This window comes from Scleropages formosus, chromosome 6 (assembly GCF_900964775.1).
Source record: "Scleropages formosus chromosome 6, fSclFor1.1, whole genome shotgun sequence".
NCBI classification, from domain to species: domain Eukaryota; kingdom Metazoa; phylum Chordata; class Actinopteri; order Osteoglossiformes; family Osteoglossidae; genus Scleropages; species Scleropages formosus.
Window position 1 is genome coordinate 2495046 of NC_041811.1, and position 25751 is coordinate 2520796.

Sequence of the window (25751 nt, forward strand, 5' to 3'; positions counted from 1 at the left end):
TATGATCAGTCACTAAGACGCTGATTGGCTGGAACTGGTGCTTTAGCCACATTATTTTTCAAAGAACTGACATTAAAGTGAATCTTAAAAATGTTGCCGATTTGTGTCTTCAGTTCTTAATAAATAACAATTACGGTAATTGTACAGCCAGCAATTAAATGTGTTTCATATAGAAATAAAGACAATCTTTTCATATTCTTTCCCTTTGCCATCATTAGCTGCTTTCCCATCCCACACATTCTGGATTCTCTGTTTTTACACACCAGAAGGGAGCTGACCTGTCACTCACTGTCAGGAGCCAATCAGCAACAGGAACCAAACAGGCTCCGCCTCTCTATTTCTCCTAGCAACAAGAATGTGAACCTGCCTGAGTGAACGAGTGACCAATGAGTAAATGGGTGAATTTTACAATGGCTGAATGAATGAGTGAATTCCTTTCCTCTGTGTAGATGTTCAGTTACAGGTGTGTTCAAGTGGTTTAAGTGTTATATGTGTTGAGTGTTTTCTCTGTGTGTGGTTTGCATGCTCTCCTCATGTTCATGTTTTCTCTAGATGCTCTGGTTTCTGCCCACAGGTTAAAGACACAAAAAAAGCCCTGACTTTAAATTGCCTTTCTGTGTGTTTCTGTGTTTCTTGTTTTTGAGAGAGACAAATTTCTCTGTGATGGCCTCGTATCCCCCTAGGGTGCATACTGCCACGCACCTACTGCTTCCAGGATAGGCTCTGAACCACCATGACCCTACACTGGACAACTGATTATTGAACAAACAAACAAACACACCGTGTTTTAACACGTAGCTTCTGGGTGAATCCTTGAGGGACGGAGCTCTTTTTGATCTGTCTGTTTGGTCTGAGCTGCAGTCCCTTCATCGTAGAAGCTGAAAAGCAGCTTGTCCAGTTTATTAGAAATAATTGAAAGGAAAACACATTTAATCTGAGTAGATTTGCTCTGGAGACTATTTGCATTTTCTGTGAAGACCGAATGTCAAAAATTGTCTCGCACCTGTTTGAAAACACACCTGTTTGAACACCCCCTGAAACTGTTCTCCCAGGGCTTTCGCTGAGGGGAGAAGTGGGGGATGGGCACCATGTGCATCTTCCCCAGGAGCCATAGGAGAGGTCGGAGACAGGCCTCTGATGGTTGGACCTTTGTTTCATGGGACAGGTGGACCACCCTGTGTGGCTACGGATAGCAGGGTCGTCCGCCATACTCTAGCAATCAGGGCACCGCTGCCGTTTCTTCAGTCGACATGATGGGGTAGGTGGAGCAGAGTCAAAATCCGGTTGGACCACGGTGCGAGAGAGCAATCCCACTCCTCTCAAGACCCTCCTTCCATCTCTCTGTGTGCTCCGTTGTGACCTCACTACAGCTCCTAGGGGCCAGGTCACACTTTTTTTTTCTCTTACGGATCAGAATGGATCACCAGCCCACCCAGAGGTGTTTGGCTCCACACACTGTCTAACTCGACAGGAATAAATTTCTCCATTCATCATTTCCGGTAATTAAAATCTTTATTCAATAAATAAATTAATCCTAAAACTGCCATGCCAATAATAAAATTTAAAAGAAAATAATAAAATCAGTAAGACCAACTAATATAAAGACCGCATGGCAGAACCTTTAAATCACTAAAAAAACATACTCCAAGGCTTAAAACCATACATAATAATTAAAAGGAAACTTACCCGGTCACATCCACCACTTAAGATGGGCGGTAACCCTGCTTGGTAGCATCCCATGGACAATAGTAGCGGAGGGCAGAGTCACGCCAGCCTTGACTAACAGTATCATTCATATAATAGCCACTGTGGGTGGAGTCATAGCAACACATGTAACATCCACCGGGGGTGGAGTAATACCAATACTGAGTGAAAACACACACACATCACACATCATCTGAAACCGCTTGTCCCATACGGGGTCGCGGGAAGCCGGACCCTAACCCGGTAACATAGGGCATGAGGCTGGAGGGGGAGGGGACACACCCAGGACAGGACGCCAGTCCGTCGCAAGGCACCCCAAGCGGGATCTGGTCAAACCCACTGCGCCAACGCGCCCCCCACGAGTGCAAAAACCACACATGTAAAAGTGACTGTGGGTGGAGTCACACCAAACTTGGATGACAGCAGCATACTTATACAATAACAGGCACTGTGGGCGGAGTCAGCAATACATGTGACTGCCACTATGGGCGGAGTCATAGCAACCCTTACTAGGACAATCATACATCTAACAGCCACTATGGGTGCAGTTAGACCATTGATGACTGGCAACATCATGGATATAATCAGTTCTATGGGCGGAGTCACTCCAAGTCTGATCATCTGCATCATTCCTATAATGGCTCAGGTGAGCAGAATCACACAAACAATACATGTAATGGCAGTAGTGGGTGTAACAACATGCTAAAGCACTGTATTATATACACTGCCACACTACTATTACATTGCACTCTCTGTTGAGGAGATGGCGACAGCAGTATGTTTATTCATTGCTTTATTGGTGTTACTTTGTTTTACTCATCTTAGGCAAATGTGGATGTGTTGGGTGAATTTCCAAATATAGACCGTATCTAGTGATTGCAGTGAGGAGCACTTGCTGGAAGTTCTGGAAGTTTAGGCAGCACTAATTGAAAGAGGTGTTTTGTCGAACCCGTTTCCCGTGCCGCTCCAGGGACCTGTGAGCCGCTGCCAGTTGGACGTGGGAAGCGTTTCGGAGCGGCACGCCGTCCCGTTTGTTCGGCGCAGTCACTGTGGAGCGACCAGCCGTAGGAAGACGCTCATCAAAGGGCAGCGTAGAAGAACCCGTGGAGTGACCGACCCGGCCTGCCGCTGCGCTAGAACACGCAGCGGGAAACAGACAAGTCCGAGAGGATGCGTCAAGATGAGCGACAATGAGCGAGGACTGATCAGAGCAGAGGAGGCCGACAGAAGGAGACTCGGTGGAGCGCTTTAACAGAGACACCAGCAGGGGGCAGGAGAGAGCAGTGCTGGAGGAGCAGCAGGAAAGCAGGTCCATACACACCCTGCCAAGCGGAGCTGTGTTTGAAGAAGGAGGAGGAAAGGGACTGACGAGCATGCTGGTATGCATCTCACACTCAGACATGCGTGCGTGCACAAATCACACACACACATACACACGCTGTGTTTTGTATGTGGTGAGATGCAGAGGACAGAAAGAGTCCATACAGAGTCGTGATGCGGCTCCTCGTACAGCCTTGTCCGCTGAGATCGTTGGGACCCCGCTGGCTTTGAGCTCTTTACGCAGTTGCTCCAACAGCACCCCCCAGAGTCCACCTGAAGACACGGCAACTGACTGACTGGTGGGATGGAGGTGGAGAACAGCATGGGTACAGGGAGCCCCGAGGCAGGACCTGGATGGAGGTCCTGTTCACCCTGTGTTTGGAACAATGCACCATGTGTTGCTGAGTCCGTGGTACATATCTATACCTTAACATACCTGGACATACCAGGACATACTTGGACATGTACATACCAGGCCATGGATGGGAGAAGTTCCACACCCGGCCCCCTCTGCACATGAAAGTGACCAGAACCACGAACAATATGAAGCCGCACCTTTGTCCACATGTGACCTCATTTATGGCCTCAGCTCATTTCGTGACTCCAGCTTGACTGACTTACCTTTGAATGACCTTTGAAAAGGCTTTAGAAATGACTGAAGGTGCTTGTTTGGACATCCAGGTATATTCAGGTGTGTCCAGACCTGTGCAGGACAGATCAGACATGACCATGCATATGAGGGTGTATCAAGGTGTGCCAAGGAATTATTTCAGGATTGTCAAGATGTATTCAGCTGTGACCAGATGTGTCCAGGTGTGCTGAAACATGCAGATTGTCCACATCTGCCCAGATAATTCCAGGTGTGTCCAGGTGAGCAGCAGATGGATGGACCAGACGGACCGCACTCTCTCTGCTCACGCACTCACCGGGTTCCTCGTGACGAGGACGTTTCTAAGACATGGCCTCTTAATTAGCGTAGCGTAATTAGCGCTCTCTGATCCAAATTGGCTACAAGGAGTCCTGCTGGGCTTTGTCTCCCAAAACGATGCTAATCATCTCTGCACATTAATCTCCGCCACAATATATTTCTGTTATTGAACATGAAATTGGATTAGGGGTGAAGTGAGAGGGGGCCCCAAGGAAGTGCTCCCACGGGCTCCGGGGGACACTTACCACTTGTTTGTCGATTTCTGTGAAGTGTAAATGGAGCTGGGGAGCACAGTGATTTATTAGCGCTGCTTTCAATCCATTTTTAATGAGCAAGCAAAATCACTCATGCTGTTACTTGATGAATATAACTGCTTTTTTATCTGTGATGAATTAATTATAATTTCAAAAACAAATGATTTTTTGTTTTGAGGAGGGGGTATTGTTCTTGGCTGCTGGGGGGCGTTACTGGGAGAAGAGCGCATGTAAGGTCGTCCCCACTGTACCGTGATCAACCTGTGTAACCCCAGTGTCCCTGAGACACCACACCTGTGAGACAGGTGATGCTGACACACGTCAAACATAAACCACACAGGTGCACTTTCTCAGGAACATCATTGCCAGCGACTCCTGCTGAACACCCATGCCATATTGATGCGCCGGGGTATCACCAGGGTACAGTTTTTATTCTTACCCCAGTGAACGTGTGTGGGAGTCGATGAAAGATGTAGCCAGGAGGGGGCGCTAACGACACACACAGTCTGCCCCAGGGCTTCCGGCACAGTCTCCTTTTATTGTGTTTTTCTCACAGCAGGAAGAAGGAGCTTCACACTTCCACCCAGCATCTCAAGCGCATGTCACTGCACACCAGAGACCTCCGCACTTCAGTACACTCAACACACACACACATACACTCAGTCTGCTGATTGACACACACATTTCAGACAGTTACACACTGCTGGTAGATGCACAGTCTAGTGTACATGCACAATGTAAGACAGTCACACACACTATAGTAAGATACTCACCCCACATTTAGATACACAAACCACACTCTCCAGTCACATACACACGTATAACATAAAGTATGATCTGCAGTTAGACTATTTATCCACGGTTAGATGCACATGCTCTCTGTGGATACACACCAACACTGATATCTCTGCGTCTCTGTGCACTTTTTCAGGACCAAGTGTAAGTGTGGTGTGTGGGGGACCAAAGATCCCCCTCGGCTCCACAAGCAGCTCAGCGACAAGTTTCAAACCCGATCTCCAGTAACTTACGTAACTTACAAAGTTAAGCTACTTACACTCATTTACCCATTTTTAAAAGTAAGTACATTGATCAGGTGTTACACAGCATGAGATGAAATTCAAACCTGGGTCCTTTGAGTGGAAGCAGCACCTCTAACCATGACACCACCTGCTGCCCCCGAGCTGTGAGTCATGATGTGTACAGTAGGCGGCGCTGTCCCTAAAGGATAGGATATGCAAACAGAACAGTGTAGGTTCAAGTTCTGGAAGATCAGCTTATTGTACCCTAGAGCTGGTAGGTACTCTGGTCAAACATTAGCATCTGGGATCTTCCCCCAACACCAGGGCACCAGCAGGGCAATGTGTCACAGGCTACAGGGAGTGCGGAGGCCAGGTGGTCAGTATTAGACATCTGTCCTGTGTCCAAATCCCCCCGAAAAACTCCTGCTGTGTGCTCCATTAATGCGCCGCTGCCCAGCACTTGAACTTGTCCTTGTGTGTCGACCCCTGGGGGTGGGGGGGGTCATCTATGTGTTTTAGCCACGCAAGCGGGGGCTCTTTTACGGTGCCCGGGTTGTGTAGAAAATCATTCTCCGCTGAGGGACCTTTCTGCACTTACCCTTAATCCAGTGGAATTGCTCTGCAGTCCTGTTGTATTAGCAGTCGATGGTTCGAGTGGCCCCCTGTGGACAAAGAGCCATGGATCAGAGAAGGTCAGAGCCTCGAAAATCCAGGAAAGAGCCCAGAATTTTCTGTTGTCCAGATTGAGGACCAATGGGTTTCAGTTTGTAGGGCGGGCTCTACGGTACGTTGGCCAATGAGAGAGCTGAAAAGGCAGGAGCTATAAATTGGAGCCAGGAGGCGATGGTGCGCTCCGACGATAACAGCTCCAGCGGGAGTGTCGCACTCTCCCCGCTTATTCTTTACAAGTGGCTGTCACCGCCTGCTCTGTGGCACCCGGCTCAATGCGGCGTGTCGTAGCCATGCAGCGCATCTTTGTGTCTATTTGTGTAACGCTGCTGGGATGCTTGGATTCGCGAGTCGGGACAAAAGATAGCGCCCCCATAGGATTCATTTTGGAATGTACAATTACCACAGCGATGGCAATGACCTCTGTGGTGTTGAGCTCTCAAAAATGGAAACAACCACTCATTTCGAATTCCACATTCCACTCTTATACACCCTCACTCAATTTACACAACATAGCTCAAGCTAAAAACGTAGTAAACGAATTCAAGGACGGCAAGGTGGTGCAGTGGGTTTTACACGTTCCTCGCAGCTCCTGCATTGTGGTTTTGAATGCAAGAACAATATGGTTTAGTTTGTGGGGAACTGCATGTCCCTGTGTTTCCATGAGTTCCCTCCATGTGCTCTGGTTTCTGCCCACATTCCAAAAACGTAACTGTTTTTGCATTTATCTCACATTACCACAGCATAAATATTATATGTGTGACTGACATCCTGCTCAGAGCACACCCTGCTGCACACCCAGTGCTTCTGGGATAGGCTTTTGACCACCGCAGACCTGAACAGGACAAGCAGCTCTTGAAAATGGACAGAAGTAATGAAATCCTGAGGACAGAGCTACAGCCCTTTCAGTGCACATCACAAATACATTTAATTTTGCTGGTGCTCAGATGGATCACAGGAAATGGTCGACAGTGCAATACATGGGTACGCATTCCTCGTCAGTGTCATTATTTAACCTTTATTTCTCTGACTCCTTTATCTCAGACAACTTCCAGTGTTCCATCTTCCACTAGGATGTCCCCATTTATACAGCAGGGTATCCTTACTGTATTACTTCAGGGTAAATATTTGATTCCACTGATAAGTACCTGGGTTAGGCTCTAACCAGGTACAACAGCAAGAGTACGATTCAAACCTGGGACCTTAAGCTTCCCAGGCAACAGCCCTAGACACTACGCCACCTGCTGCACCATAGGAATTTCCCACAGTGCTCCAAGACTGGGTGACGGGTGCCAAGGTCTGCCCAGAACTGCTTTACATTAAGGGGTATTATGTTGGGTCAGAGCTGTTGACTGAAAGCTGACCACTTGCATGGTTTTCATAGCAAGGGAGGGTACAAAAATGGTTGACCGCTGCCTCCTTCTGCATCTTTCTTTGGATTGCGAATGTGGAGAAAGTCCGATCTCCATTGGCTTCTTACTTTTAACTTTCTTGTACGGAAGTGGACATTTATTAAATATTAACATGTATCTCTGCAAGTCTGGATGCTTTTGTTTTTTGTGTGTCTAAGACATTGTCCTGAGGCCTGACTTTAATGATTTCCCTGATACTAACTTTGAGCCTTTGCCTCTGTTTAACTCTACCTGTACACACAGATTTCAGGGAAAGCCTTAGCTAACCCAAACCCCTTGAGTAACCCCTTATAAGTAGTGTATCTAGCAATGTAGTCACCTTGGTGAATAAGATGTGTGGGCTAGTAATACTACATAGTATCCGCTGTAAGTCGCTTTGGACAAAAGCGTCTGCTGAGTGAATAAATGTAAATGTAATGTAAATGCAAACCATTGCCTAACTCAAACCCTAGCCATAGTTTTTGGGGCAGCAGGTGGTGTAGTTGTTAGAGCCTGCTTAAGGTCCTGTACTCAAATCCCACCTCCTGCTTTATTTACATTTACATTTACATTTATTCACTTAGCAGGCACTTTTCTCCAAAACGAGTTACAACAAACACCGTGTAGTGTTACCAGCCCACACACCTTATTCACCAAGATGACTTACACTGCTAGATACACTACTTACAGTGGGTCAGTCATCCATACATCAGTGAAACACACTCTCTCTGTGTCACTCACACACTATGGGGAACCTGAACAACATGTCTTTGGACTGTGGGAGGAAACCGGAGCACCCGGAGGAAACCCATTGTTTTAGTACCCCTGAGCAAGGTACTTACCCTGAATTGACAGAGTAAAAATTATGCTGTTGTGTGAATGCATAAATCACCGTAAGTAGTTTAAATAACAAACAGTAATGGTGCTGCAGACGCATTTGAGTGTCGGTGATTTTTTGATGAATTCCTTGCGTCTGAAACCCCAGCTCGCCCAGCGAACGCTGCACTCACGCATGAAGGAGAAGCTCGGCACTATGGGAGCAGCCTTGCAAAGGCTGTCCATTTAAAGCAATAAATTAGATTTGAGTGGATGGCAAACACAGACAACGGCTCAAGGACGAGCTGATTTTCGGCGGCCGCCTCTGATGATTCACATTATTTAAATAACCTAATCTGTCTTTGGCGGAAAACAACAACAGTAAATGTCGGCCTGCCTCGCGTGGCGCCGTTTATGCCAAATGGTAAAGTGCACTAATTAAAGAGGCTGCCTTTCTTGACGGGGGTCAACAAATTAGTTAGCTCTGTGTTTGTAAATTAAAGGCTCTTGTTTTTTCCATCGTGGGCCCAGCTTCCCTAAGCGAGGGGAGGAAGGCTCAACAGTGGGTCTCGATGTTATTTCATGTTAGAGACTCCAGCATTTAATTGGTTTGTTGTGTAGAAAAGAACAAAAAACTGTTTGTTTAAACCTCAACAGTCAAGTTGAGTCAAGTTCCTTTCATCCAAATGAGCTTCTGTTCAGGAAGATTTTATTACTGATAACAATTTTGCTGAAAACTCCACTGGACAAGGACTGTGCGTGTGTATGTGTGTATGTGTGTGTGTGTGTGTGTGCGCGCGAACACGCATTCTTAATAGTATTTAGTGTTGGCCTTGAAGGTTGTAAAACATCAAAGGAAAAGTGAAATAAAAATATGAATAAAAAAGATGGACAGTGTGTTTGCTGGACAATGTTTTTTTAAGCGCCTAAATCAAGCGGAGTGTTTTCAATCATGTGGGGCAAAAATGGCTTCTTGATTTAAAATTTTTTGAAAGAAAAAGGGGCCAAGCTGTGGAAAATGTTCTGGGTCATGGTGGTTTCACACTCCACCTTCCTAAGATTCAGTGCAGCAGCGGAACAAAAGTTTCAATAGGAGTTCTTCACTCAAAGTCAGAGCAGTGTAAAAAAAAAATTGCCTTTCTTACTTACCTCCATGCAGTCTGTGAATGCAAAATAAAGTCAAAGTTCACATTACATATAGCATACTGGCACATTCAGGTGCAATTGCCAAGGAAATGTGAATTAGAATTAGAATCGCTAGAATTGTAATTGTAATAGTAAGTATTCTCGTTCCATTAACTATGGTTATTTTGATGGCTCATGACTACAGTTAATCAGAGTTGATCATGCTTAATGTCATCATAAACTAAACTAACACAGACTGCTGAGAAACTAGTACAGATTTTACGTTTGCATACGATGGCCTCTCAAGTTGATAACACATATGCGGGACTGGAAATCTGTAACTCATTTTGCTTGCAAATCAATAATAAAATGTTAATAATGGAAATCCCACATTTATTTGCAGATTAGTTTGTGTAAAAAATGTCAAATGTACCTATGATAATAACAATTGCACAACTTTTTTTGGAACACTTTTTGTTAATTAAGAGTTGCATTAAAATTAAAACAAATTTTAAATGATTGAAAAAAGTAATCTCCACAAACTACAATTTCTGATTTTTGCCCAAATTGTCTTATAAAAGTACAGTGTTCCTCATCTGGTTACTGATCACCACCGGTCAGGAACACATACACCATCTGAAACTGCTTGTCCCATACAGGGTCACGGGGAGCCGGAGCCTAACCCAGCAACACATGGCGAAAGGCCGGAGGGGACACACCCAGGACGGGATGCCAGTCCATCACAAGGCACCCCAAGCGGGACTCAAACCCCAGACCCACAGGAGAGCCGGACCTGGTCCAACCCACTGTGTCACCGCGCCACCACACCCCCCCGACTCAGGAACAAGAGCTATAAATACAGTGGAAGTGTGTTGAATGAAGGCCATTCTGAACTCCTACATTTTCTGTTCTGCTCTTTACTACCTTCTATCAGCTGGGAGTATAAACAGAGGTCAATGTCACTGTGTGACAGAAATTGTGGATAATAGAATAGGGCAGAAAACGTAGTAGAAATAAAACAGCTGGAAAATGTTACTATATTAAAAAAAATGGTTCATATAAGAGGAGGCGACAGAGTATGTCGTTAAAAGTGAAACGTCCCTTTTCTATGAGATGTACGTCGCTTTGGAGAAAAGTGTCTGCTAAATGAATAAATGTAAATGTATGTAAATGTCCCCTCCTATCAGATGAGGGAAAATGCTGCTGGAGAAGTCCATTGAGCTCAATGAAAGTGCTCAGGTGCAGCGTTGGCATTACGATCATATTCAGATCTCTTGTCCCCCCCGCTCTCCTTAATTTCCAGCCTCAGCACTATAGGGGATGGCTACTGGGGGCCGGGGGTGGCACTGAGGTGGGGGTGGGGCTATGGTGGCAGCTGTGTGACTGCATCGCTCCCTTTTTTATTGCTGCGGTGTTAAATAAATAAAGAGTGACTGAATGGTGCCAGGAAGCTGCTGCTATCACAGCGCGGCAGAAACAGCCCGAGGAAAAGTATCAGCTCCTCATCAATGGGCAGCAAGAACCAAGATTCACAGCTCAAGACTTTTTTTTTTTGACTGGGTGGGGGGGGGGGGTTGGCTGTTGGAATGGAAGGGGTAGGAAGCAGAGATGTGATTGGTTTGGGGGGTGTTTTCTCACACAGATGCAACTTTAACAAGATACTTCTGTCTCCCAGGATTCGTGTCAGATAACCGGTTTGGGAAGTAAGACGCGCCCTGCTTTTCGTGAGCTTCCCAGCCGAACCCTCATGCTTCTGCAGTTGACTGCAAGAGAAACTTGTGCATCCACACACACACCCACACCCACACACACACACAAGCACACACACACACACACACACACACACACACACACACACACACACACACACACACACACTCACACTCACACTCAGCGATCTTACTGTACTTCCCCTTAAAGTATGCAGCTACATTGCCCCAGCTCTGTACACTCCTGTAATACTTTTTGAGGAGTCAAAAAGGGTGCCTCCTACTGGCAGGGCACAACACGTCCAGAATGACAGAGTGGATGTTAGCACTGACTGAATCAATTATTATTTATTCATTTACTTGACGTCCTTCTCAAAGCTGCCTGTTTTTATGGAGTAACTACAGAAGAACTGTAATCTTCAGGCGCTAAGCTGGTTGCAGTGATTTACCCATTTAGACAGCAGGGTAATTTTTACTGTGGCAATTCAGGGTAAGATCATCGGATTTAAAGCCGGATCCATTGATTTTAAGGCAATAGGTCTAACGGCTACAAAACCTGCTATTCTTACAATCTCATTTAATCACTGGTCTCATCTGATGAGATGAGATGGTAAACATTTATAATGGATGTTGCTGTTGCAGTTCTTTAAAAAAGGCCTCAATCAATAAACCAGCTGAAATCGATACCCTGTGGCAAGTGCCCTGAGACACTTCACTTTATTGGCTTAAAGTGACGGTGCTGAAAAACCCTGTGACCCCCCCGTGACTCACCCAAGTTTCAGTATCGCTGTTCCACGGCACGTTGTTGGTGTGGGTCAGAAACCTCCATGAAGATGGAGGGCTTGAAAATAATCTCATTTTATCATGACCTCGATTTTTTTACCTCGATTTACTGATACCCTGACAATGTCGATGGGACAACTTGTGGTGCATCAGCACAGTTCATCTGGAAGGTTCAGCGAAATAGCAATAAAACAGCTCTCTCTCATCTCTTCGCATGAGTTGAGAACAGAAAACTCAGAGTTTTATTTCTCCCTATGACTGATACGCAACCCACTGTGACCTCTGGACAACCTGCAGGGAATGCAAAAGGCAAGCTGTGAAGATGGACCAGCCGCCCCCGCTCACACCCGCGCCTCCTGACCATCTGAGTCGGCAGCCGGTCGTCGCTCGATTAATTTCGTGGGGCTCGTCTGCAAGTCCTTCAGCGTTGCTCTTCATTGAAACTGTTAGCTAAGGAGCCTTTTGCGACAACAATGAGCTAATGTACAGATCAGTGAACTGGTGTTTGTGTATGTGAGTGAGCATTTATTTCAGGTTCCACCCAGGTGTGAACTGCACAGTGAGTGGTTCTGTACGCCGTGACACCAAAATAACATTGTTCTTTGAGTTCATGCTATCAACGTGTATCTGCAAAGGTCTAAGGAGGGAGATTCATCAGTTCCTCACAGTCAGATATGCAAGCCCTGCTGAGGGCTTCACTCCACCAGTTTATTCCCCATTAATTATTAAGGTATACTGGGGGCGGTGGGGGGGGGAGGGGAGATGACAGAACTTCTTCTTCCCTTTCCCACTTAAATCCCAGTGTTGTTCTGACGTCAGAAAGTGGATCAGAGAGCAAAACCCCAGCAGGAGCCTAGTCCGCTCTCCCTCCTGCTTCACTGAGTAGACTATGAACAGAGAAAATCTGCCGAGCCCTAATAATCTCCCCTAGAACATGGAGTAAAGCTGTCTGTCCCCCTTCAAAACACACCCTGAGGCAGTGTGTCTCCCTAGTACATACAACATAATGCATCCCCCACCCAAATCATGGTGTAAAATTCCCCAAAACACCATGCAGTTTTTGCCTTCATCATTCTCCATCGCCATCGCTCCCCTTTCAGTACCCCACCACCCAGAACGCCTGAGGAGACTCCACCAGTGAAAAGCTGCAGGGCCCGATGGCATTATCCTCAGGTTGCTGAATGTGTGCTACTATTCAGAGTTCTCCAGCACATGATTAATGTTCATGAACATTGGTTCATGTACTGCATATAGTGGAAAAAAAACACACCAACTTCAGTTAAGAATCACACGTCTGCAACTATGTCTCTTTCTAATGCAATGCACAAATTGTATTCTCTGAGATGTATGTCGCTTTGGAGAAAAACCTCTGCTAAATGAATAAATGCAAATGTAAATGTAATGTCAGCCTGAGCATGAAAAGGTCTCAAAGATGAAGAAAACACCTAGCTTGGTCCTAGTTCTCAAGTAAGGTTGACTATCATATATAAATTGGCTGTTGGTCGGTTTCTGTGACATCATACATCATGAAGATCCAAGAAAGGCTTGTATTGAGACATCTGAATCCTCAGGTCAGGACTCTGTTGAACCCTGTTTGGTATGACTACTAGGATCACACTGGAGTAGACAATGCTGTTGTCTACCAGCTGAACAGAGAAGACTCCCACTTGACTAAAGCAGGAGATGGACTGCTCCAATTGGGCTGTGCCAAGAAGCACCTGAGGTCATTTCTGCCATCAGGCTCCATAATGAATCCTGTCACTGCTATGGTAATACTGACCTCTTAATGCCAAAGTCATACTGATCTGTACATACTACTTTTATTTACATTCATTTATTTAGCTGATGTTTTTCTCCAAAGTGACTTACAATATTAATCTACCTACAATCACCCATTTATACAGCCTTGCAATTTTTACTGGAGCAATTGTAGGGTAAGTACCGTGCTCAAGGATACTACAGCCAAGGTGAGATTTAAACCTGCAACCTTTGTGTCCAAAGGCAGCAGCTCTCACAACTATGCTACTAGCTGTCCCATTTTCTTCTTCTATTTCTCTTCTATCTCTTATTTCCTTGGTTATTCTAATGTACTTGTGCAAATGTGATTATTCACTCAGCTGACACTTTCCTCCATAAAGAGCTTACAATGATTTTAAAAAAATGGTTCATCACAGAAGGCTCCAGTGTATGTCGTTAAAAGCAAAACATCCCTCCCTTATTAAGTGGGAGAAAATGCCACTGGAGAAGTTCATTGAGTTTAGTTCCATTGATGTGAAATAGCTGAATGGTAAAAGTGCTCAGGTGCTGCATTAGCTTCATGGACACATTCAGATCTCTTATCCCCCTGTTCTCCTTAATTTCCAACCTCAGCACTATAGCAGATAACTGCCCCATTTGGGTACTTTCTACTTGAGCAATTCACAGGTAGGTATCGTACTCAAGGACACTACAGCACTAGGCCAGATTTGAACCAATAACCTTCAGAGCCAAAAGCACAGCTCTAATAACTACACTTCATGTCACTACAGTACTTATAGTGTCATTGCAGTACCCTCTGTTAATATGCTCTGTGACCGCAATGTGACCATGGCTGACCACAATCCGTACCACAAACAACGGTGCTCTGCAACATAGTAGATCATGAGCTCACAAACAGTCTGGCTGCAATATGGAGGGCATGGTAAACTGCCTCACTGCTCAGCTGTTTGATGCCATTACCACTTTAACTGAAGCTGGTAATGTAGTGGTTAAAGCTGCTGTCTTTGGATCCAAAAGCTGCTGCTCTAGACTTCACCTGCTGCTGTAATACCCAAGGTACATAGTTCAAACCACTAGTCCCATACGGGGGTCACAGGGGGCCAGAGCCTAACCTGGCAACACAGGGCGTAAGGCTGGAGAGGGAAGGGACACACCCAGGACGGGACACCAGTTCACCGCAAGGCACCCCAAGCGGGACTCGAACCCCAGACCCACGGGAGAGCAGGACCTGGGTCAACTCACTGCGCCACCGCACCCCCCATGAGCAAGGCATTTACCCTAAAATTGCTCCAGTAAAAAAATAACCCCACTGTACAAATGGGTAAATAACTGTAAGTAGCTTAAAGCTGTAAGGTGCTTATAAGAAAAGCATCAGCTATATTAATAAAATTAAATGTAAATGTGCACTTTCGGGAAGCGAAATGAGTTGAGTTCCTCCGTAGTCAGAACCTAGACTCTTCTGCTGAGAAAACTAAATAATTCAGAGGATATAGATGCACAATGCTCCAACCTGTGGGGTCATACACAGTAGTTCAGGCACTTGATGCTGTTCAAGAGGTGGAATTAATACCTCGTGTCAGTCGTCCTTTCCAGGGGCTCCTGTTTCTCAAGGCCTTTGTTTTTTTGGAACTACACGTCCCACACGACCCCCCACTCCAGCAGCCCTGATGAAACACACGGCGAGGTGTGAATGCGCTGCTGCAGGAGCCTGCATGCCATGTCTGGGTCTCGACGGGACCCACAAGGGGCGCGTTTGATGCCCAAACTTCCCACTGAGGAACAGGAAGAGTCTGTGAGTCTTCTATCTCTGCAGGAAGCCCATTTCCTGCTCAGTTTCCTGGTTGATTGGTAGCCAGGAGCCCTGCTGCCCTCCTCTTGCCAACAACTGAGTGGGAGAGTCAGTCCAGATGGGAGGATGCAGGAATGCACACACACACACACACACACACTCACACAGTGTTCCACATGACAATGAGAGGCTACTGGTAGAGGCACTGCTTTCAAATCCTTTGACATTTTCAAAGTACAGCTGAGCTACAGGCCCGAGTTTCACCTTAGGACCCATACACCTGTCCAACTCAGACTGATACCAAGAATGCAGAGTGAGGTATTTTTTGAGCAACTGGTGTAATGTTCAGTGTTATCACAATTGTTAGTTAATTACAATGAAATAACTGTAGTGGTTTAAATTCAGTTTGTAAGTTGATTAGTTCATATCTGCAATTTACGCTGGCTCCTCATCTTATAAACACTTGGTCTACTTCTGAAGTTAAAAGTCAGGGGGTACAGAACCACTCACTTTCAACTGTTATTAGTCTTGACCAATGAACAGAAGAGGTGTTTTTTCCGCTACAGAGAAATTTTTAGAAAATAATAGAGAAAGATGCTATTAAAAATAAACAGGAAACTGTTTGCATCTTCAGAAATGCGTAACCTGAGCATCCCGCTGAGCAGCGGCTGCTGACCGCTTGCCGCATGAGGAGACAGTGTATTTTTAATTTTGTATATTTGTCTCTAGTGTACTTTGAAGAGACAGAAACAACATAATCCCTGTAATGGTTTTGTTGTCAGTTCTCTGTGATAAAATTACAAGACATAAACTCGAATTTCAGCAGAAAATGACAGTAACATTTACAAAGCAGACGCAAAGATGATATTGTTACTGCAGAGAAGAAACAATCCAAATTTTTCTTTTGGGTCTTTATTCTGACAGCATACACCATGAATGGGGGTTCGTTTTCCTCTGATTCAAATCAGAAAGGAAACTCTAAAGGAATCGCCAGTGCAGTATAAAAATAGGCAAACTTACAAACGCTGTCAAAATATCATCCATTTGTGGACGTTATTTACACCATGATTTGCGTATGTTGTCCCTGTCGCCTTGGCACTCTCCTGTCAGGAGGAAAAGCAACAAAGTTAAAGGTAGGAAAAAACAGTTGATGATCACAAAAAGGTCTGGATCGTGACACCTGATGGTAAAAGGAAAACAATACACCACCATACCAAGTTAGATATTCCGGAACATTTACAGTTTGCCCTACAGTGTCTGCTTTCAGTGCATTGCGCTTTGGAAGTGTCTATAGCAACAGTTCCACCCTTGGCCCACAACGGTCCGCAACGGTCCACATGGTCGAGGGTGTGAAGGTGGATAAGTGGTGGCTAAGGGATTGTCCGTGAGGGGACCACCCAGGACCCGCTATGCTGCCCCCTTCAGGGCGTTCTCGTTCAGTCTTTCCATGTAGTTCCGGAGCTCTGTGACATCACTCAGCTGCATGTCCTGACACACCCACTTAATTTCCTCATTGGACTCCGTGAGCAGGGGGCTCACGCATGGGAGACTGCGATCAGCAGGGGCGGAGCTGAACGTGGTGAACTTCACGCGTTTCCGTTTTGACGTGGGTGAGTTCAATGGTTCATTTTTGAGGTCCCTCCCTCCACAGCCCATCTCAGTGGCTCGCGATGCCTGTCCTGGGACGGTCTTCTGAGCAGAATTATCATTGAGCAGCCGTCCGCCCTCCTCACCCCGCTGCAGGGACAGGTGAGTGTGGCTCTCCAGTAGCTCCGCCCCATTGCCCAGCCACACCCAGTCATGGGCATGGTTCATGTGCTCTCCGCCCTCCACGGGTAGCTGCTTATGGCTGTACTTCAGAGCATAGGAGACACAATTGATGAGGAAGACCAGGATGGCCAAGCAGAAGACCCCCAGCAGGGCGTACATACCAATCTCAAGGTCTGTCAGTCCACGAGTCCCCTGGACCAGGTCATCCTCTACACTGACCGGCAGATCTGCCTGCTCGGGGAAGTCAGCTAAGTCAACACCCTGATGCTTGGGGCCGCCAGGCCTCTGTGCAGCACCCGTCCCGATAGTGGCGGTTGCGTTTCCTACAATTCCAGAATCCTGGTCAGAAACAGAGATGCCATGGTAGGGCTCTTTTGAGCCCGCGTGGTCCACTATGGAAGGGTGCCGCCTGCGGTTCATAGGCTCTTCTCCTGTCATCCCGCCCTTGGACAAACCCAACTTGACCCGGACGCTGCCACTGCCAGTTGCCAGAACACTGCGGCGCCTCGACCTCTGGCATGGCGGACATACAGCCATCTCCACTCGAACCAGAAGGCCTTGGCCGTCCCCTTCGGTCACCACCATAGGCCACTTCCACGAGGAGCCCTGGCTCACAGTAACCACGGACTCATCCAGAGAGACTGCCGACAGCACAAAGTGGTCCGGGTCGTACAGGTCTAGAGGGGTCATGGAGCCGTCGCTGAACTGGAGCCATGCGCTGATGAGGGACTCCTGAGAAGACAAAGACGACCAACACCATGGACACACTGACTGAACCGCCATACACTTTCAGTCCAAGAGAAACACCTCAGTTACACCTCAACACACCTCTTGCTGCAGTGCAGAGGTATTAAATGTGAATCTGCATAAATAGATCATGTATCAAACTGTGTACCTTGTAAACTGTGTGGAGAACCAAGCTGAAAAAATTAAGCAGATATATACAGTTTTTTCTTAGCAACATTAATATTAATTAACTATATATATATATATATAAAATGATAACATGCCATGACAAATATTTACAGAATTTGCTCTACCAGCCCAAGGAACCCCTGCAATTAGATCTGCAATTAAATCCTAAAGTTGTTTCATGTATCAGAAATTCCAGGACTATTTAAAGTACAGCTGATGTCTGTTTTTCAGAAGTGGTAAGGATAGCTGTATTTTCCTGGGGGAAATAAGAACTGCAGGCGGTGAGATTCCCGGAGCGCACGCCGGCGCAGCGCCAGCGTCCCCAGAAGCCGGAATGAGCCTCCGGTTCAGGCCACTTCCTCATTTCAATGCTATCAGGAAGAGGCGCCCGATGAGAAGATGGGGGAAATTGGGTGGCAGGGTGTGAATACTAATGGGGACTCAGCACGGGTGTGCGTCCTTGAGGCCGTCTCTGCGGGTCGCGGGGCGCTTGGCTCTCTCGCGTGCCCCCTCTCTCGATGCACTCTCTCAGGGGGTCATTATGAGTGTGTCCCGTTCCCCAGTGCGTCTCTTTTGCAGGTAATTACAACCCGTGGCTTCGGGCTTGAATCCTCTTCCACACCTGTTCCTCATGCCCATCCCCATCTCCACCTCCATCCTCCTGCAGGTGGCAGCACAGTCTGGCTGCTCTTGTCAAAAATTCCCAGGTGCCTTTAATCACTTACTTCTCCTGCATCATCCAGGTGTGTGTGTGTATGTGTCTCACTTCAGCACCCTACCCTGCCCTATTCAGGAGGCTTTTTTTTTTTTAACCACTCTGTAGTGGTACCCCACCCAACACAGTCACTTCATAGAACTAAGTTAGGTCCATTCAGTGCTGAAACCTGTATTATTCATTTGCAGCTGATGAATTTGATGTAGGGTTATTTTTACTGTATCAATTCAGAGTAACTTGATTATAGGTAAAACACTGGGAATGCAGCTGACAGCGTTTTATGTCTTTAACCGCTAAACTACTGGTAGTGAAATGGTACCTGTTTGGGAGTGCTGAGCACTTCTGGTGTGGCTGCCGTGGCGACAATGGCCCGGTTGCTCCCTGGGCTGAGCTGCAGGGAGAGCGAGAGGGCGGAAACGACCTGGACCCCCATGTCCACAATGCTCACCCTGTCCTCTAGAACCCTCACCGTCTTCTCGGCTAGGAATGATTCGGACAGGGGGGAGAGCACCTGCAGGAGAGAGCGCGACCATCATGATCATTGTCACTGTCATCATCAGCGGAAGGATGCACAAATAAACATCTGCATAATCTCAAAAATATGCAAACAAAAAATAAATTTAAACAGACCATGAAACAAGAAAAATAAAGAGATGGAGAAAGTGCCAAACCTTAAACAGGTACATATGGGAAGCGAGGAGGGCTCACATGTTCATATCCATAGACATACACACGTGAACATGCGCATATATGTCTGTATGCGCACACGTGAACACAGAGCTTTGAATCAAAAATTATGCTGAAAAAAACTGCTTCAGGCCACATTTACATTTAAATCAACATCTTTATGCAGTTCAAATAAACTCGAGATAACGTGGAAAAAATGTGTCCTTTCCAGTGACAGCCATCGACCGATTCATCGAATCCTGGGTGCGTTCCTCTTGCCGCTTCACCGAGGCTGTTTCCGAAAGCTTCGATAAACAGCAGGCAATCAAAATAAAGGGCCTATTAAATGCTCTGGGCATCGGCGTCGAACCCAAGCGACGGCTCCACTTTGTTACAGCTGCTTTTTCCTTCTTGACCATGGAATTAAACTATGGTCTGGAGCTACTTCTCAAAATCAATAGGCAGCTGTGGCGGAGGATGGGGCCTTAAAGGAACCAGGTGCGTCACGAAGACCCAGGGGGTCTGACCGTCACTAACTGGCCCAGATCACTGTTATTACCCCCCTCAGTGAACGGCCCTCGGCCATTCGGGTTTTGCACTTATCGGACGTGTGAAACACTTTCTGTGAGGCTCCCACCGCCAAGGAGCCCTGCAATCTCTCTCCTGTCATCACAGGGAAACACACCGAGGCTCCTGGGAAATTACACCCCCCGTCCACCCCCAAGGCCCCTCCCGGGGAAGCCGCCCGCTTTCTGTCAGAAAGACGGCACTTAATAATCGAGGCGCATCACTCGGTACATGACAGGCTGCTGTAGCCGGGAAATGAGGAATAAACTTCCTACGAAGCGGCGCTGCACCGCGGGACTCCTCCCCCCCCACCCCACACTCACCCTCAGTGTATCGAGACACCGTCATTTTTTCTTCATGATGCTTTTATTGTTTAAATATTTTGGATGGTGCTGAATCAGCTGAGAAAAGGATTTGGAATTCATGTCTTAAGGGGTTCCTACCTTCAACCCCCACCCCTCCACCTGCAGCACCTTCACACACCAATTTCCAACCTTCATTTAGTACCTGCCAGGAGAGTGCCAATTTCCAGTACCGATGTGCAAAGCATCACTCTGGGTTCTGAACTTCTGTAGGACCCACCTGGACTGAGGTCACACCCGTCTCCAAGCCCACCAGGACTCGTCCATCACGCAGCCACGCCACACGTGGGTCAGCCACCTTCAAGAGGTCTCGCACCAGCTCTGAGACATCCACCTGCCAGTCGCTGCCCAGCAGGAAGTCCAGGGCTCCACGACGGGATGATGGCTCGGCCATGAAGCGTGTCAGCACCCGCACTGTGGCATGCTGGTACTGGAGTGAGCAGGCCCGCCCCCGTTGCTCGTCATCGTCCTCATCCTCACTGTCACGGGCCGACCTGCAGCACCAGGTACTGAGGTCACATGTGGGTTACAGACTTGTCATTGTAGCTCAAATGGGCTTTTAGCCTCGACCAAAGCACTGGACCTGACTGGAATTTTCCTTGTTTTTGATTGGCTGCTGACCAAATTGGCTGATGGGACGCAGTGACCTTATATCAGGTCAAGCCCCCTCTGCCTTGTCGAGTCGACCCAGCACTGGAAGGGAATGACAGCAGAGAGCATTAAGAACTTAATTCCCAAAGGAGAGTGGATAAGCCACGCCCCCTTTGGCTTTATTAAGATTTATGGGCAACAACAGATTGACTCAGCAGCATCTGTCCCTAAATGCTTCTCTTTTCAAATGAAATCTATAATCACAGTCTTGTCTTTAGCCAATTTTCCAGTTAGCTGAACTGCTTTGCTGCATAAACACACGAAAAGGACAGTGTGACAGTGCTTTATGTTTTTTAAAAATGGATTTTTACGAGGGTGGGGGGGCACAGCGGGGTGAACCATCAAGTAAACTTATGAATATTAATGGTCCAGAACAGTGGTTGTTACCGTTGCGATCAAACAGGAGAGTGAATTTGAAATCTGAAGATGTGGAGTGAGCGCGTGCAAATGAATATTCCAGTGTATGCAAATCAGCTGCGAGTGTTGACAGGAGCTGATATCAATACAGACCATTTCTGCATGTCTGTGTATGCAATGCTCAGTTGCAGAACTGTACGACGACAGTGTGGGTGGAGTCTACCAAAAATGGAGGCTACACACACCTTTGGTTTCCCACGGCAACAGGCACCCGCCAGCCCTTGATCTGGCTGAGCTCGGTGTCGGACACCTGTATCTGCAGGGGCAGCTGGGGCATCCACACGCTCACGTGCAACTGGGCACTCAGGTAGCTGTAGGTGAAGTTCACCTGCATCCTCACCCTGCCCCTCGTCTCCTTGCCGTTTACGTACACGTAGTCGCACCGCTCTGATACCTGGACATGGGCAGAGGGGTGGGGTTGGAGCCCTGGAGCTTGAATCTGCAACCTGGAGGTCATGACTTCATCAGCCAACACAGTGAATGATGTGAATGAATCACTTTCCCCAATCAGAGAAGGAGATGATCTTCTCCAGTCAATGCACAGCTCACTGTGATTGATCCATTAGAAGTATATATTGATCACTTTGGAGTTTTACAAGTTGGACATGAACATTGATCTGTCAATATTAGTATGAAGTATGTACTGATCATCCTGAGGTGTGCACAAAGGTGTGTAAGGATCAATCTGAAGTGTGAATTGATCACTCTGAGCTGGGTATAGAGCAGTCATTCAGGTGTGGATGATGATTTTATGACAAAACAACAAGGAATCTCGGATAAATCAGCTTGAGCACCTTAGCTGGCTGCTTCAGCTCTGCTGGTGCTCCTCTGAGATCTATTGAGTGTCAGGAAGCTGCTGGAAGAAAACTTCAGAGGTTCTATTCATCATGGCTGACTGTTCTTCCCCTCTTGTAAGTGCAAATTTCACTCTTTTTTTTTCTCTAGGGGGTATCACTTATTTCCCCTCAATGACCACCAGCTGCCCCTCCACACATCCTCGTACAGCACTTCCACAGACCCCTTGGAGTCCCTGAGTCACAACCTCTTGCTGATCTTGTCCTTTGCCATGGTGCTCTTCTCACCTGAGTGAAGCTCTCATCCAGAGGATCGTGCAGGTGACTCACATTGCACATGGTGCAGTAAAAACATGGCTGGACACTGGAAACAGGGCAATGGCTTTCATTTCAAGCAGCAATGAGTGCAGTTATGACGAATGTGTTTGATCAAAGTGGAGACATCTCTCAGACACCCTTGGGCTCCTCACTAATTCACACACACGCACACACACACACACACACACACACACACACACACACACACACACACGCATACAGGGCTCAGGGCCTTTGATATTAATTGTGTGCAGAAACGGTATTGCCATCAATGCTGCAGAAGGACCTTCAGGACAGGCAAGGGGCCTGTCCACACACTGGGCATTTCTGCATCACCTTTCTGTCTCGTGGAAATTGTCCCCCTGTTGTCCTCCAGATGCTCTGTGTTTTTCTCCGTTTTTCCATTTCCTCTGGAAAATGCTTTCTGTCAGCTGTGCTACAGCCACTCGTACAACTTATATCAGCTAGATGGATTGGAAAGGTTCAGAGGAACACGGCTTTGATGCGTGTGAGGAAAACCCCTGTAGGCGGCAGTTCATTTTTCTCCTGCAATCCCATTCCGGAGAGCCAGCGGGGTTCCGGCAGGAGGGGGCATCACGTGACGTGGCCATTGCTTGGTCTCCTGTTCCCCGATCGATAGTTTAATAACCTGAGCGGGTTCGATCAGGGGTCGTGCCCAGGACACTGGTCGACTCATCATGTAGTCTGGGCAGCTCGCATCTGTCTGCTGCCCCTCCCCCACATCCATCAGGCGCCGTTTCGGGCGGTTGACGGGCCGAGCAAGGAGCAGCAGAGACGAGCGGCAGATGCGGTAGTGCGGGTCGTAAAGTGCGAGGACGGGTACGAGTGGCAGTGGCTGCAGAGGGGCTTTGACAGAAGCAATTAACCAGACGAAAACCCATATGAGCTCGGCTTTTATCACCTCAGCGGAAAGCAACGCGAGGCACCCCAACTCACCGGGCGGGCTCAGGACAAGCTGCCCACCGGCGATCCAGGAGTATCGACTGGCTCTCTCTCGCTCCACTGCCCCCCTGTATCCCACCTTTCCAGTGGTCCTAATGCAGGCTGCACAGCAGGATGAAACAGCACCGCACTGGTACGGAACTGCAAAGTGTGTGGTAACAAGTGGTCCTGCGCGTGAAAGCGTGGTAAAGAACTTTTGTGGGAGAAAAGGAGAGCAGGCCAGCTGGATGTGGGCCTCGTCAAATGTGTTATGTTACCAAAAGGGTGTTTGTATAGGAAATGCAACACATCTCCATAACGTGCAAGTTCCTCAAACCCTCCCTGTGGCGTAATATCATCCATTAACCGCTGAGGTGAACCAGTCAGCTGGGAGAAACATTTCGTGGGATTTCTACTCATCGTTCTCGGTTAATTGGATGTATAAACGGGAAGATTGGTATTCCGGGCAGGGCGGCCTGATCAGCCCCATCTGGGGTCAGGTTTAACAATCCCACTGCTCTTTTTTGGCAATCGTACATTTCGCTCCCACATGAAATTTCAAATAGCCTGAAGTTATCATACCATTCAACAAGATAAAATTTCAGTTTACCGTAGCTATACAGGGGTACCAGAATGAGCTATGCAGGTACGTTCAGTTTCATTTATTGCAGTGAAAGTGGATGAGTAATCGGTACTTAGACAAACTATATTGCTTTTAATTATTTTACACGGAATGAATGGGGTGGACTGTGAAATATAACTAAGTGTGGATAAAATGTAAAAAGGACACCTGACTGCCTCACTCCATGTCCACAATCTTTTGCTACACAAAAGAGAAACCTGGTAGTGAAAGAGAAATCTTCATCTGGCAACAAAAGATAACAAATCAGCAGACAGATTGACATGGAAAAAACAGTATCCACCAATCAGCAAAGAGTCTGAGGTGGAACTGCCGAACTGTCTACAAATCAGGAGTGCGACTTGGAAACACAAACCTGTCCACCAATCAGGAGAGTCTCTGGCACAAAAGAAGAAGGTGTTAAGCAGACTCACTGAACTGGCAAAAATGTTAAATAATATTTTTGTACTATTTTAAATATCACATTTTCAGTTGTTTCACCACATTAAACAATTTTAAATGCCCTCAGTGCTGAAATCGGCTACAGGTGGTCCCTGATTTACAATTGTTTGACTTACGATTTTTCAACTTTACTTTAGTGAGCTGGCAATAGACATTCAGTAGAAACCATATTTCGAATTTCAATTTTCTCCCAGGCAAGCAATATGCAGTGCGATACTATCTTGTGATGCTGGGCATCTCCCAGTCTGCCACACAGAGGTGTGCATTTGGTATATTAAATGCATTTTCAACTTACGATATTTTCAACTTCCAATGGGTTCCGTGAAATGTAGCCCCATCGTAAATCGAGGACCACCTGTATTCCAGTGTGATCCTACTAACAGCTGTGGGACGTTTATTCTAGCTTTTAACTGACAACTTACCTGTTGTTCTGATCAACCACAGTCAACCCCATGACCACATGTCTCAATATGGGACACATGTCCATCACTCACCTTGACCACATCTTCATCGGTTGACTGGCAGTCCACGGACTCGGTGATGTCCTGCAATGCACCATCATTCCCCACAGCCACAACCTTCACAGGCACTGCCACCGTCTTCCCCGTGAGAGCAGCTGTGTTCAGGATCTCAGCATCCTGTGGGGTGGAGTCAGAAATCAACCGGGGGGATCACACAACTGACACAACTCATAAAACTCACTCTTTATTTTAAAAGCTGCGGAAGCTGTGAAAAGGTACCCCTTCACCATAAGAACTCCTCAAGAAGACACCTCAGGTAAGTTTCCTCTGGACAACCTCCTTATCAAAGCTCCTTTAGCAAGGTCTCCCCAAGAAGTTTCCTCTGGAAGGACTCAAGAAAACATCTCAGGAAGACCCGCAACAAGACTTTATAGTTAAATCTCCTTAAGATTTCTTCAAGAATTTTCAAGAGGACTTCCTCAGGAATTTTTCCTCAGGAAGACTCCTGACTCCTCAGGAAGGGCTCCTTAACAGGATTTCTTAGGAAAACCTCCTCAAGGTTTCCGTAAGAAGATTCCTCATGGAGGCTTCAAGAAAATTTCCTCAGGATGGTTCCTTCAAGAAGGTTTCCTCAGGAAGAGTCCTCTGAATGATCATGAAGATCTCAGTCAGTTGACACAAAAATAAGGCCATACTCAGTTTTTTTATTCATTAAAAGTCCTTTCTTTTCTATTTTCTATTTCAACCCAACTGCTTTTGAGTAACCCTGATAACATCGTTTAATCCTCAACTGTGAATAATGAAATTTCAGGCTCGGTAATGGAACC

General features: G+C 46.8%; 1 protein-coding gene across 1 annotated transcript in view; it reads right to left on the reverse strand.

Annotated features, from left to right (window-relative positions):
- Positions 1-16672: 16672 nt before the first annotated feature.
- LOC108923595 (transmembrane protein 132C-like) overlaps positions 16673-25751 on the reverse strand; it is a 69394-nt gene continuing 60315 nt past the window's right edge. Inside the window, exons 5-9 of the mRNA XM_018734443.2 lie at positions 24958-25101; positions 21514-21722; positions 20481-20754; positions 18985-19176; positions 16673-17767 (exon numbers count right to left, since the gene is read on the reverse strand). Of these exons, the coding sequence (XP_018589959.2) occupies positions 16673-17767; positions 18985-19176; positions 20481-20754; positions 21514-21722; positions 24958-25101 (1914 nt within the window). The remainder of the gene's footprint in view (positions 17768-18984; positions 19177-20480; positions 20755-21513; positions 21723-24957; positions 25102-25751) is intronic.